The sequence below is a fragment of the Mustelus asterias genome, chromosome 16, assembly GCF_964213995.1.
Source record: "Mustelus asterias chromosome 16, sMusAst1.hap1.1, whole genome shotgun sequence".
Lineage (NCBI taxonomy): Eukaryota > Metazoa > Chordata > Chondrichthyes > Carcharhiniformes > Triakidae > Mustelus > Mustelus asterias.
Window position 1 is genome coordinate 7,246,360 of NC_135816.1, and position 14,176 is coordinate 7,260,535.

Consider the following 14,176-nt stretch of genomic DNA (forward strand, 5'->3'; position numbering starts at 1 on the left):
TCTTGTTTTTGGAGCTGAGCCTGCCTGCTTGAACTAATGTTCTCATGGATTGACTAAGAGGTCCAAGAAATTTGCAAGTGGAACATTTGAGATAATTTCCATTTGATACTAGTGATTCATCAGGGAGGCTCAGTGATGCAGGCAGAATATGGAGCATCTGGTTCACATTGGGACTGTATTTGTGATGTGTGATTTGGGAGAAGAAAATTAGCATTTGTGCTAAGAAGCCATGCGAGTCCCGTTAAAGAGCCAGTGTCTCACTCAAATCATGTTGAAATACCGGACTTTGCGGAAACTTGTATTAACAAAATGGGAACTTCAGGAAAACTGGAACCTGGCCAGGTTGAGAGGCTTTTAATGGTATTTTGAAATCGTGAAGCACAGAGAAAGCTATTCTCCCCATTATGCCTGTGCTTGCTCTCTGCAATTTGTTCCACGAACTTGCTGTTTCCCATAGCCATGCCTATATTAATTTGCTGGGGAAACAGCGGCTTACTTTCTGATTAGGCACTTTATGGACATCTGGACTCGACACTGAGTTCAACAACTTCAGATCATGAACTCTGCTCTCCATTTTGAGATTTTTTTAAATCTCCAAGCAAGTGCCAGTCTGTATCTTGTTTTTGCTTTCAGACAGCTCTGACTTCTGCTATTTACACATTCTGTTAATTTTGCTTTCAAGTAGTGCTGACCTTTATTCTGATGTTAACACCTACTCTAGACCAAAGCTTTACCCTTTAATAAAGGCAAAGTACTGCAGACCCTGGAAATCTGAAATAAAAACAGAAAATGCAGGAAAACCTCAGCAGATTCGGGTAGCTTCCATGGAAAGTGAAACAGAGTCAACATTTTGAGGTTGAAGGTGGCCTGCTATCTCTCTTGATTTTATACTCTTCCCAGCTGAGTGTGTTCCGCACCAAGCTCTCAGGAAGACTTCCAGGTGGCAGTACCTGTTGCAGAATTTCTTCCAGCCTTGCCTCTGAACTGATGGAGCTGTGTCATGAAGCAATCCCATTTTGTCATTCTGATAATGTCAGTGCATCAACAAAATATTGAGCCAAGCACATCTTGTTTGGGGTTTATTGAAGAAACAGTGGTCAGATTAACATACACATTGGTACAGATCTTTGTCTAAAGGTGGCCTCTGTGGCTTTCTTTGTGTACAAACAAAAACATTCAAAAGTGATGTGATTATATACCTGAATCGATTGCTGATGAATATTTTTTTCTTTTTGTACATGTATTCTTGCTTTTGTTTAAATCATTAGTGTTAGAAAGATGGCGCCATCAAAGATAACGGCCGGGACTTTCTGGCCTTCCATGCCAGTGGGATCTTCTGCTCCTATCGAAGGTACACCTCCGCTGCATGTTTCCTGGCAGCAAGGCCTGCATTCTGGTCCTGCCATTGACAATGGCAGGACCAGAGGATCTCGCTATCAGCCAGTGGCGGCTGCTTGGTAAATCCCACCCAAGATCTTTTGATTAAATGTTCAAAGTCTGTTGTGTCGCTCAGTACTCTACCTTTGGTGACCTGACAAAGTTCTCTACCTAGTTATCTTAACTAAAGATGTTTTCTATCCAAAGAAAATGCATTCCTGGGTTTTTCTGTATTTTTAATCCTTCCTACATTGGTCCTAGTGTTAATGTGATATAGACAATTGGACCTGTTGAAGACATTGTACTAATATTAATTGGGTCTTGAGTTGAATAATTTGTTTTGAATGCTAATGTAAAATGTTTTTAACTTGATAATTTATTTTGTGAAAACTGCAATAGTTATAACATTCCATGACCTCAGGAGTGGAGTGTGTTCACAATGTGTTAATTTTGCCACAGCTTACACAATTATCCAAGGATTTGGAAGAAGCACAGACAAGGTTGGCCAACATTCCAAAAGAATTGCCCCCGGAGCCAGATCAGGTTAACAAGCCATCGCCCCCACCAGCACCTCCTCTACCAGGCCAAGCAGGCATACCACCTCCACCTCCATTACCGGGCCAAGCAGGAATTCCTCCTCCACCTCCATTACCAGGTCAAGTGGGAATTCCTCCTCCACCGCCTCTACCAGGCCAAATGGGAATACCACCTCCACCTCCATTGCCGGGCCAAATGGGAATCCCCCCACCGCCTCCGCTACCAGGACAAGGCGGACCACCACCACCGCCTCCACTACCAGGATACGGTGGGCCACCACCACCGCCTCCGCTACCAGGATACGGTGGGCCACCACCACCACCTCCGCTGCCCGGACAAGGCGGGCCTCCACCACCACCTCCTTTCCCTGGAATGCCGCCTCCACCACCTGGAATGTTTGGTGGTCCTGTTGCTCCAGCCGCTCCCGTTTTGCCATTTGGACTGGCACCGAAAAAGGAGTACAAGCCGGAAGTTCAACTCAAAAGGCCTAACTGGCCAAAAGTAAGGCTATCTTCATATAATCTTCTTTGAGTGTTCAACCAGCATATTTGTGCGTTATTTGCAATTATTGTTTTTGAGTGTTTTATTGGCAGCTAATATAATCTGTGATTTTTATTTCTGTGCTTAACTTCAGAATGTTCTCTAATATTCCCCTGTCTTTTATAGCAAGCACATTATAATTACAAAAACCTTTTAGGTATGAGATTTTGCTTAACCGTAATACTAAACCTGTTTTCCTTGCTGATGGGTTCCATCTGCTCTCATATACATTATGCTGGACACCTAACAGCGCCACAATGTCTTGCATTCTGTTCAGTTTGCTGCTATGATTTATACTGTAATATAGCTTGGCTTTAGCTTCTCTGCTCAAACGGTTTTATTTTTTAGTTTTGTTATTCTGTCATCTTTCTCTCTTCCAGTGAAGTGACTTGCGATATGGTTACTGGCGTGGAAGGATTTTGTCCCTGATTCATTCCCCATCTCTTGGTGCATAGTTTCTTGGTTGAATCATGCCCAGCCTTCTGTTTAATACAACAGAGTGCAGCATTGCACCTGGTCCCTTGCCAATGCTGTGACTCATAACCTATCCAAATTATTTCCACCTTCTTACACCCCAGAGATACAATTGCCAGCTGTCTTGAGAATTGGTTTTATTTTATGATTCAACAATCTTTCCCAACTGGAATTTGAATGATCTTGGTGAAAAATAAATGTCTTGCTTCATTCTATTTTACTGTTAAGACCAACACCATTTCCTTTAGTTGCGAGACATTTCCACCTCTTTGACCATTGCACCCTCTCCCATGGCAATTAGGTTGTGCTCTAGTCAATGGCACTGAGGGTGGATTGTTCTCTCTTAAGTTAGATGGTTGTGCATTCTAGTCCTACTCCGGGACTCACAGTTGGCACTTCATTATAGAGCTTAGTAACTTATGACATATGTGCTGGATTTTGGCTGCTAGTCCATACTTAAAATTAGCTAGCATTTCTTCACTGCCGACCAGGACAAGGAAGTTGTGTGGAGTTTACACATTCTCCCGTGACTGCATGGGTTTCCTCTGGGTGCTCCAGTTTCCTCCCACAATCCAAAGATGTTCAGGGTTAGGTTGATTGGCCATGCTAAACTGACCTTAGCGTCAGGAGATTAGCAGGGTAAATATGTGGGGTTACGGGAATAGGGCCTGGGTGGGATTGTGGTCGGTGCAGACACTATGGGCTGAATGGCCTCCTTCTGCACTGTAGGGATTCTATGATTCTATGAACATAACACCAGCGAAAGAGATTATCTTTCTGCCTGCTTTGGTTTTGGTGATAGATGTATTAAAGATGTATTAAAGCGCGGATGGATGGATTCCTGATCGGTAAGGGAATTAAGGGTTATGGGGATCAGGCGGGTAAGTGGTACTGATCCACGTCAGATCAGCCATGATCTTATTGAATGGCGGGGCAGGCTCGAGGGGCTAGATGGCCTACTCCTGCTCCTATTTCTTATGTTCTTATGTATTGAACATAGATGCATAATATTTTCCTGCATGTAAAAGTGATTTATGTATGAAGTAATATGAGGTGTTAGTGAGAACTGTATTCATCTAGCCACCATTTGCACTTCATGTTATATGAGAACTGAGCTGTAAATTATCACCTTTCTTTTATATTATTCTCCACTTAACTTCCCTCCTTTTTCATCCCCTCCCCACTCCCCTCCTCCATTAACTGTGCCTCCAGTACTGGACGATCAAAGTTCTGCACTGTCAGAATTGCCATCTTTCAGACCTAACATTAAACTAAAGTACCTGCTGCATTCTCAACTGGAAAAAAATTGCCACTCGAAGAACAGGGGTGTTCGCCCAATATTGTGGCCAATATTTATCACTGAATTAGCACTTCAAAATATTAAATTAATATTTCACACCCTTGTTTGCGGGATCTTGCCATGCACAAAATAGTTGCCATATTTCCATACATCGGTACAGTGACTGGTGATAGGCTCCCTCTTATTTATTTATTATTGTCACAAGTAGGCTTACACTAACTGCAATGAAGTTACTGTGAAAATGCCCTAGTTGCCACACTACAGCGCCTGTTCGGGTACACTGAGGGAGAATTTAGCGTGGTCAGTATGTCTTTCGGACTGTGGGAGGAAACCGGAGCACCCAGAGGAAACCTACACAGGCACGGAGAGAATGTGCAGACTCGGCACAGACAGTGACCCAAGCTGAGAATCGAACCCGGGTCCCTGACGCTGTGAAACAGCTGTGCTATGGTGCTGCCCATTTGAGTAGGCTCAAACTGTAAGTGACTTTATTGTCTTCTGTGGGTTTCTGTTGTGACTGAAGAGTCCGATGCGAGATCAGCATTGACACCCACAAAATTGTCAGTTCACGTCTTTGCTGTTTGTGAGCCTCCTCTGGGCACACTGGATGTTGTGACTTTGTAAGAAGTCTCACAACACCAGGTTAAAGTCCAACAGGTTTATTTGGTAGCAAAAGCCACTCGCTTTCGGAGTGCTGCTTCTTCGTCAGATAAGTGGGAGTTCTGTTCACAAACAGGGCATATAAAGACACAAACTCAATTTACAAAATAATAGTTGGAATGCGAGTCTTTACAGGTAATCAAGTCTTAGAGGTACAGACAATGTGAGTGGAGAGAGGGTTAAGCACAGGTTAAAGAGATGTGTATTGTCTCCAGTCAAGACAGTTAGTGAGATTTTGCAAGCCCAGGCAAGTCGTGGGGGTTACAGATAGTGTGACATGAACCCAACATGACATGTTGTGACTTTAGCATAGATGATTCTCAAAGCATGTTGTATCAGATTTATCTACAGGATTAATGCTCACTTTGACTCTTCTTTCAGTATCTATAGAAAATTGCTTTTTTTATTTCTAGCCATCCTTTCCTCATGCTCTAATTTCCCCCCCCTCATTTTAGTCATTTTTATATTCTGCCCAATCTACTGACCTGCCGCCCATCCTTGCGTAACTATTTGGTTTGGTACTATCTAACTTTTTTAGTTAACCACAAGTCCTTGCCTTGGAATTTTTCTTTCTCATTCCAATGTATCTATTCTGAAATATCTATTTAAATACCTGCCATTGCATCTCTATAGTCTTATTCCTTAATCTGACCTGCCAGTTCACTTTAGCTATCTCTGCTTTGTGCCCTCACAATATCACTTATTTAAGTTTAAATTACTAGTCTTGGGCCCACTCTTCTCTCCCTCAAACTAAATGTGAAATTCAATCCTATTTTGATCACTACTACCTAGTGTCTCCTTCACCATGAGGTCATTAATCAATCATTAATCAATCCTATCTCATTGCACAGTTACAGGTCCAGTATACCCTACTCACGGGTTGGCTCCAGAATGTGATGGTCTACGATACTGGTTCCAGGACCATTCAGGACAAAGCAGCCCATTGATTGGCATCCCAGCCACAAACATCCACCACTAAGCACAGTAACAGTAGTGTATACCGTCTACAAGATGCACTGCATGCACTCATGGAGACTTCTTAAATAGAACCTTCCAAACCCATGACAACTGCTATCTAGGACAATGGCAGTCGATGCACAAAAACACCAGTCCTCTCCAAGCCACTCTCAATCTTGACTTTTAATATATTGCCGTTCATTGTTACTGGGTCAATATCCTTGAACTTCCTCCGTATCAGCACTGTGGGTGTACCTACACCACATGGACTGCAACGGTTCAAGAAGAAGGCTCACCACCACCTTCTCTAGGCCAATTAGGGATGGGAAATAATAGTCTCGTGGATAATAATTATGTGTAATAATCTCATGAATAATAAAAAAAATAAGTACCTTACGTAGAGAGATGAACTCTTCCTTTTTGTTGTCCAGTGATCCCTACTGCACAGTGGGCTTAGTTGAGAGACCTCCCTGTTCCAATAGCCTACAGATCTTCACAGGTGAAAAGTGGTCAGTGATGTGTATAGCAGGAGACAGGAAACTAACCATCATGAGGCAACAGTACCTTTGGAAAGTTGGGGTTGGAGTTGTTGAAGGAAAGACTTGTTGAAGGAAAGGTTTCGCATATACATTCAGTGACAGCTGAATTTTGAACCCAAACTGAAATCTAAATTGTGAAAATTATAACTTACTTTGCAGCTAGTTGCATTGCATATAATTTGAGAGGAGTTTTGATTAATTTAAAATATAATGTTTTGCTGGATCTGTGACTTCGATTAATTAAAAAGCAATTAATCCGAGAAAGAAGATAGAAAAATGTGATTAACAGATTATCAGAAAGCGAGGTATGCACTTGTTGAGTGTCAATTTTAATTTAAAATTAATGAATAATAATTACTTGCATCTAAATGCTAAGTAATGCTTCACATGGCGAACTATAATGGGCATTTCTAACATATTTGGTATTTTTTACAGTTAGTATTTCATTATTTTCTTTTGCAGAAGTTTCTGCAACTCGGTTAACCCATCGAAAAGAGATTTTAAAAAATCTGTTGTTTCAAAAAACTCCATGCGAATGATGAAATTAGGTTTTCTCTTGATTTCTTTTAGTTTATATTTTTCCTTCTCCTTCACATCTTTCAGTAAGTGTCCCAATTGGGAGATTCAACTGTTTTGGTGATGAACTAGTTCCCTTGCTGTCATGGCTTCACTCCTGATGAATGGAAGTAAACTAATTCTGCTGGGGTGGGAACCAAGAGGAAATATTAGAAATACCACGGTGCACAAAATACTGGGAGGGACAGAAAGCACTAGTATAGAGAGTAGTATGTTAATAGATGAAGTCAGAATGAGATGGAAAGTAATGACATCTAAATCAGAGTTGTTGTACATGTATGTGAATGCATAGATTATAGTGAATAAGATTGGGGAATTACAGGCACAATATGCTTTGAGGCAATAATGAAGACCTGGCTCAAGGAAGGGCAGGTCTGGATGTTAAATATTCCTGGATACAAGGTGTTCAGAAAAGATAGGGAAAGGAGGAGGGATGGTGCTATTGGTTAAGGAGATCATTGGAATGCTGGGGAAAGTGGATGTCCCAGAGGATTTAATGCCAATCAATTTGGTTAGAGCTAAGGAACAAAAAGGGTGCAATTACATTGTCTGCCAACTAGTGAGAAGGATGTAGAAGGATGTAGATGTCACTAGTGAGAAGGATGTAGATGTCACTAGTGCGGTTGACAGAGGGGAACCGGTGGATGTGGTGTTTTTAGATTTCCAGAAGGCGTTCGATAAGGTGCCTCACAAAAGGTTGCTGCAGAAGATTGGGGTACACGGAGTTAGGGGTAAGGTGTTGGCGTGGATTGGGGATTGGCTATCTAACAGGAAGCAGAGAGTTGGGATAAATGGGTGCTTTTCTGGTTGGCAGTTGGTGACCAGTGGCGTGCCGCAGGGATCGGTGCTGGGGCCTCAATTGTTTACCATTTACGTAGATGATCTGGAGGAGGGGACTGAATCTAGGGTATTCAAGTTTGCTGATGACACGAAGGTGAGTGGGAAAGCGAATTGCGTGGAGGACGCGGAAAGTCTGCAGAGAGATTTGGATAGGCTGAGCGAGTGGGCGAGGATCTGGCAGATGGAATATAACGTTGGCAAATGTGAGGTTATCCACTTTGGAAGAAATAATAGTAAATTGGAATATTATTTAAATGGAGAAAAATTACATCGTGCGACTGTGCAGAGGGACCTGGGGGTCCTTGTGCACGAATCGCAAAAACTCAGTCTGCAGGTGCAGCAGGTGATCAAGAAGGCGAATGGAATGTTGGCCTTTATCGCGAGGGGGATAGAATATAAAAGCAGGGAGGTCTTGCTGCAACTGTACAAGGCACTGGTGAGGCCGCAACTGGAGTACTGTGTGCAGTTTTGGTCCCCTAATTTGCGAAAGGATATATTGGCCTTGGAGGGAGTGCAGAGAAGGTTCACCAGGTTGATACCGGTGATGAGGGGTGTAGCTTATGAGGAGAGATTAAACAGATTGGGTCTGTACTCGTTGGAGTTTAGAAGGATGAGGGGTGATCTTATAGAGACGTATAAGATAATGAAGGGGCTGGATAGGGTAGAGGTGGAGAGATTCTTTCCACTTAGAAGGGAAACCAGAACTAGAGGGCACAGCCTCAAAATAAGGGGGGGCCGGTTCAGAACAGAGTTGAGGGGGAACTTCTTCTCTCAGAGGGTAGTGAATCTCTGGAATTCTCTGCCCATTGAAGTGGTGGAGGCTTCCTCGTTGAATATGTTTAAATCACGGGTAGATAGTTTTCTGATCGATAAGGGAATTAGGGGATATGGGGAGCAGGCGGGTAAGTGGAACTGATTCGCTTCAGTTCAGCCATGATCTTGTTGAATGGCGGGGCAGGCTCGAAGGGCCAGATGGCCTACTCCTGCTCCTATTTCTTATGTTCTTAGAAGAACAAATGTACAGGGAAATTACAGGGATGCGATCAAAGAACAAAGAAAATTACAGTGCAGGAACAGGCTCTTCGGCCCTCCAAGCCTGCACCAACCATGCTGCCCAACTGAACTAAAACCCCCTACTCTTCCGAGGACCATATCCCTCTGTTCCCATCCTATTCATGTATTTGTCATTATAAAGTAGCTATAAAGGGGAACTTTAATTGCCCAAATGCGGACTGGGACAGTGGTGGTATAAAAGGCAGAGAGGGACAAAAGTTCCTAGATTATGTTCAGGAAATATTTCTTCAGCAGTATGTGTCCAGTCCCACAAGAAAGGATGCATTGTTGGACATGGTTCTTGGAAATTGCTTGGGACAAGTAGATCAAGTGTTAGTGCGGGTACATTTAGAAGGCAGTGAACAGTGTATTCCAAGATTCAGGATGATGGTAGAAAAGGATAATAGACAATCTAGAATAAAAATAATTAACTGGAGGAGAAGTGACTTTAATGGGGCAAGAATGGAACTGGGCCAGTTAGACTGGAATGAAAGGTTGGTTGGAAAATCTGTAGCTGAACGATTCAAGACAGAAATGGTCCAGACCAAAGTCACGGTATATTTCCTTAAAAGGGAAAGGTATAGCAATCAAATTCAGGGCTTCCTGTGAAATAGAAATTAATGTGTGCTTATGACGGGGAGAAAATACAGTTAAGAACCAAGAGAAATGTAGAGGGTTCGGAGGGGAGGTGAAAAATTACATGAGAGAAGTGAAGAAAAAATTGAGTAAAGACTGGCAACCAACAAAATGTGGAATCTCAAAGTCTTCTATAAGAACAAAAAGAGGAAAGGGTGGTAAATGGAGGAGTCGATCTGCTTCGGGACATAAAAGGGAATTTACACATGGAGGTAAAGGGCAGGATGAGGTATTAAGTGAATACTTTGTATGCAAGGAGGTCGATGCTACCTCGCACTTGGTGACAAAAAGGAAACTGTCCCTAGAGGGGTTAAAAATTGATAAGACGAAGTGTTAAATAGACTGTCAGTACTTAGTGACAAAGCACTGGGACCAGATAAGATGCATCCAAGGATATTGAAGGAAGTGAGAATGGAAATTACAGTGGCCACAATCTTCCAGTCTTCTCTTGAGTCAGGGCAGGGCCAAAGTACGAGAGAATGGCAAATATTGTTCAAAATAGGTTGCATATTAGGAAGCAGAGAGTAACAGTCAATGGATATTTTTTGGGGCTGGAGGAAGGTTTGTAGTGGTCTTCCTCAGGGATTGATATTGGGATGCTTGCTTTTCCTGATATAAATTATCTAGATCTTGATGTGCAGGGGACAACTTCAATGTTTGTGGATGATACAAAACTTTGGAAGTATTGTGAACTATGATGAGGAAATTCTAGTGTGGTTCCTGGGTTTTTGTTTCCAATTCTCTGTTTGTCTCCATTCTTATTCCAAAGCCACTCTTAAGTTATGAACTTCGTGATATCCCAGATTTTCCCTCAACTCGTTTCAACATGTGTCCCTTTTTCCACTCTGTCTCATTTAAGTTGAGTTTGCAGATTTTCTATATGCTTAAGAGCTGTGAAGAAGCTGTGTGTTAGCTTTTATTAACAGGGGATTGGAGTTTAAGAGCCGTGGGGTTATGCTGCAACTGTACAGGACCTTGGTGAGACCACATTTGGAATATTGTGTGCAGTTCTGGTCACCTCACTATAAGAAGGATGTGGAAGCGCTGGAAAGAGTGCAGAGGAGATTTACCAGGATGCTGCCTGGTTTGGAGGGTAGGTCTTATGAGGAAAGGTTGAGGGAGCTAGGGCTGTTCTCTCTGGAGCGGAGGAGGCTGAAGGGAGACTTAATAGAGGTTTATAAAATGATGAAGGGGATAGATAGAGTGAACATTCAAAGACTATTTCCTCGGGTGGATGGAGCTATTACAAGGGGGCATAACTATAGGGTTCGTGGTGGGAGATATAGGAAGGATATCAGAGGTAGGTTCTTTACGCAGAGAGTGGTTGGGGTGTGGAATGGACTGCCTGCAGTGATAGTGGAGTCAGACACTTTAGGAACATTTAAGCGGTTATTGGATAGGCACATGGAGCACACCAGGATGATAGGGAGTGGGATAGCTTGATCTTGGTTTCAGATAAAGCTCGGCACAACATCGTGGGCCGAAGGGCCTGTTCTGTGCTGTACTGTTCTATGTTAACCATTTTATTTACCTCTACAAATTATGCCCCCTTTCCAGCCTGGAAAGCCAAAGGTTCTCCAATCTCGACCTGTCATTTGGACCTTGAGACCAGGGTCACCTCCAGACCTTGAACACCTCCTTAGTTTCTCTGTGCAAAGCATAGGCACAGTAGTCAATCGTGATACCTGTCCGCCGCACTGTAGTTTAGATACACCCTTCTCTAACTTGTATTCTACCAGGTTATTCCTTCATAATTACTAATCTATCTTCTCTGTAAAACAAGTCCTTTACAACCGTCAGATCCTTTTTTTAATGTAGCCTGTTGTATCATAAACATATTTTTCTTTGCTTTCAGCTTGCGCCTAAAGATATGAATGAAAAGTGTTTCTGGGTCAAGGTGAAGGAAGACAAATACGAAAGTAAAGAGCTCTTTGCAAAACTCACTGTTGCATTTTCTGCACAGACAAAGTGTGAGTATCTGGTTGGGCTTTAATTTTGTTCGGTCAATTTCTTTCCTCCCAATTTAGATTTGGACTCATTCAGGTGAAAAATAAATGTGATAAGAAAAGAATCTAGATGTGAGGAGATCGAAGCCTTGGACAAGCTTAAATTTGGTCTATGGATGAGTTTCTTGGAAGTATTCCCAAGTTTGCCATTAAAATAGTGGAATCTGTGTTTCTGGGGCTTGGAATGAAAGAAAAGCAAATTTGAGAGCAAATTTTATAGAATCTAATGATATTGTCAAATTCTTCTTTACCTTTGCCAAATAATGGAATGGCTGAGGGGATGAGCTATATTCTACTTCACACACATCTTCAAAATATAAAACTTGAAAACAGAATAACTAACTGGCCCATTAAACCTACTCTTTCCTCGGCCCGTATTTCAATCAAAGCACTCTTCCACCTCACCAAAAACCTTTATGCTCTGCCCTTTATTCCCAATTGAATCAGAAACATCTCTTGATCTCTGCTTAACCTCCAGCTCCATTTCTCAACAAATATTGATCCTGTTCCCTCTTCAAAGGCTTTTTTTGCTACCCTGTTCCAAACATCACTATTCCGTTAGAGTGGATGTGGTGGCTGCTCTGAATGTTGTATTTATAATCTACCTTGGAAGTGTTATAACGGTTATGTGCTTGCCGTAAGTTAGCACGCCATTCTGACACCCTTGTTCTGAATAATTCAGCAGATTACTATTCCATTATCTGGTATAATTAAACTGTGGTTTTCCAAATTTAATAACAGGATCAAGCGTTTCTGACAATGGAGTTGTCATTAAACAAGTGATCCATTTTGCCTGTCCAATTTGTACATGAACGACCCATCTTGAATTCTGTTCAGGATCTACGTCTGTTGTGGTGGATGAAGCATACATTCCCCTTTCTATTGAGACCAAAAAAGCTGATTTCAGCTTCAATCCCCTACTTACTTAGACACCGCAGTGCATTGGTTATAGAATTACTCCAACCTTATCGACCGTATGTATTTAATAAAGCACAGGAAACTCTATGCACATTAATGGCTTAGGACACAGAAATGTGTGCATCTTGTTCAGGATGCCACATATTCATTTGAGCTCTTGAATTTCAGTGCAATCTTGAAGAATGAATGGAGGTCATTGCCTGTTGAAATGAATGGCAAACAGGTTAGGAGTGGATGAATTGACAATACAAAATAACTCAACAATGCAACACAATAATGACCCATTTACATTGGATGCATAAACTAAGAGATGGCTGAGGACTTTGAAGAGTTGATTGCACTTTATGTACTCTAGCTGCTTTCTTGTACTTGTATCTGTTGTGAAGTTCTGTGATTTTCACCCTGTATCGGAATCAGTAAAGCGATCATTTTAGCTGTTACTAAAGCTGTGGGAATACCTTCAGTACAAAGACTGCCATGGTTTAAGAATCAGGCTTATCACCACCTTTTCAGAGGCAGCTACTGTTGGGAAATCAATACTGGCCTTACCAGCAGTACCCACATCCTGAAAATGAATTTAAAACAGTAGTGCAGAATTAAAATCTGGCCAGAGGATACTGCAGATCCAGCATCACACCCTGGCAGACAAGGCCCTAATTGCATTAATCTCCTAATTCAGTAATTCAATCTTTGTGTTCACATGCTGGGGCAAATTTTTACTCTTGTGCATTGAGATATCATTTGCAACATGCATTAGATTGTTTTTGTTTATTCCCTCAGAGAATGTGGTTGACGCTGTGGCAAAGCCACGTTTATTGTCCATTCCTAGTTGCAGGTAGTAAGCCGCCTCCTTGAGTAATAATTGTATTTCCAACAGATAATTTCTGAGGGCATTCAGGCAGTGTGATGAGTAAGAATGACGGGATTTGTGAAGCAATTTAGATCTTATGACAATTAAGTTGCTTTAGTCATAGAGGTTTACAGCATGGAAACAGGCCCTTTGGCCCAACATGTCCATGCTGCCCTTTTTTTTTAAACCCCTAAGCTAGTCCCAACTGCCCGCATTTGACCCATATCCCTCTATGCCATCTTACCCATGTAATTGTCTAAATGCTTTTTAAAAGACAAAGTCATTTTTTAAATATACTTATTGACAATTGACGAAAGGGGATGTTACAGCCCTCAGGAATCAACATCGAATTCAACAAGTTTAGATTGTGACCTTTCTCCCTGATCCTAATTTTTTTAATATCCCAGATATTTTTGTTCCTATGCAAAAACCCTCCCTACCCCTCCCCCACTGGGTCATCTGTCACTTGTTTTTAAATTCTGCAACATCTTTGTTGTGTTCTGTCCCAGCTCCCACTAATCACTTCCACTTCCTCTTGTACAGTATATAATCCAACATATTTCTCCCTCTGTTTAGTTTTGAAGTGTCTTCTGGACTTGAAATGTTAACTCTGTTTTTGCTCCCTACAGATGCTGCCCAATCTGCTGTGATTTTCCAAAAAACTCTTTTTTTTCAAATTCCAACATCCGTGGTATTTTGCTTTTATTAATAAAGATCAGCATCACTATCTCATAAAATAACTCCAGATTGGCATACCAGCCATCACAAAACATTGTGAATATAAAGTGAAATAAACTTTAATCATATCCCATTGTAATTATCTGAATGGACGAGCTACCAAAAGGATGAGCAGTCACCCCACTTCAAATGTGAAATAAAGAGGGACAGTTGGAAATTCACTTTTTAGTTGTTT

The 14,176-nt window shown here is 41.8% G+C and overlaps 1 protein-coding gene across 1 annotated transcript in view; it reads left to right on the top strand.

Moving 5' to 3' along the window:
* The window catches only part of diaph1 (diaphanous related formin 1), a 209,522-nt gene that overhangs the window by 158,345 nt on the left and 37,001 nt on the right, over nucleotides 1–14,176 (top strand). Inside the window, exons 16-17 of the mRNA XM_078231539.1 lie at nucleotides 1,837–2,415; nucleotides 11,345–11,470. Coding sequence (XP_078087665.1) covers nucleotides 1,837–2,415; nucleotides 11,345–11,470 — 705 coding nt within the window. The remainder of the gene's footprint in view (nucleotides 1–1,836; nucleotides 2,416–11,344; nucleotides 11,471–14,176) is intronic.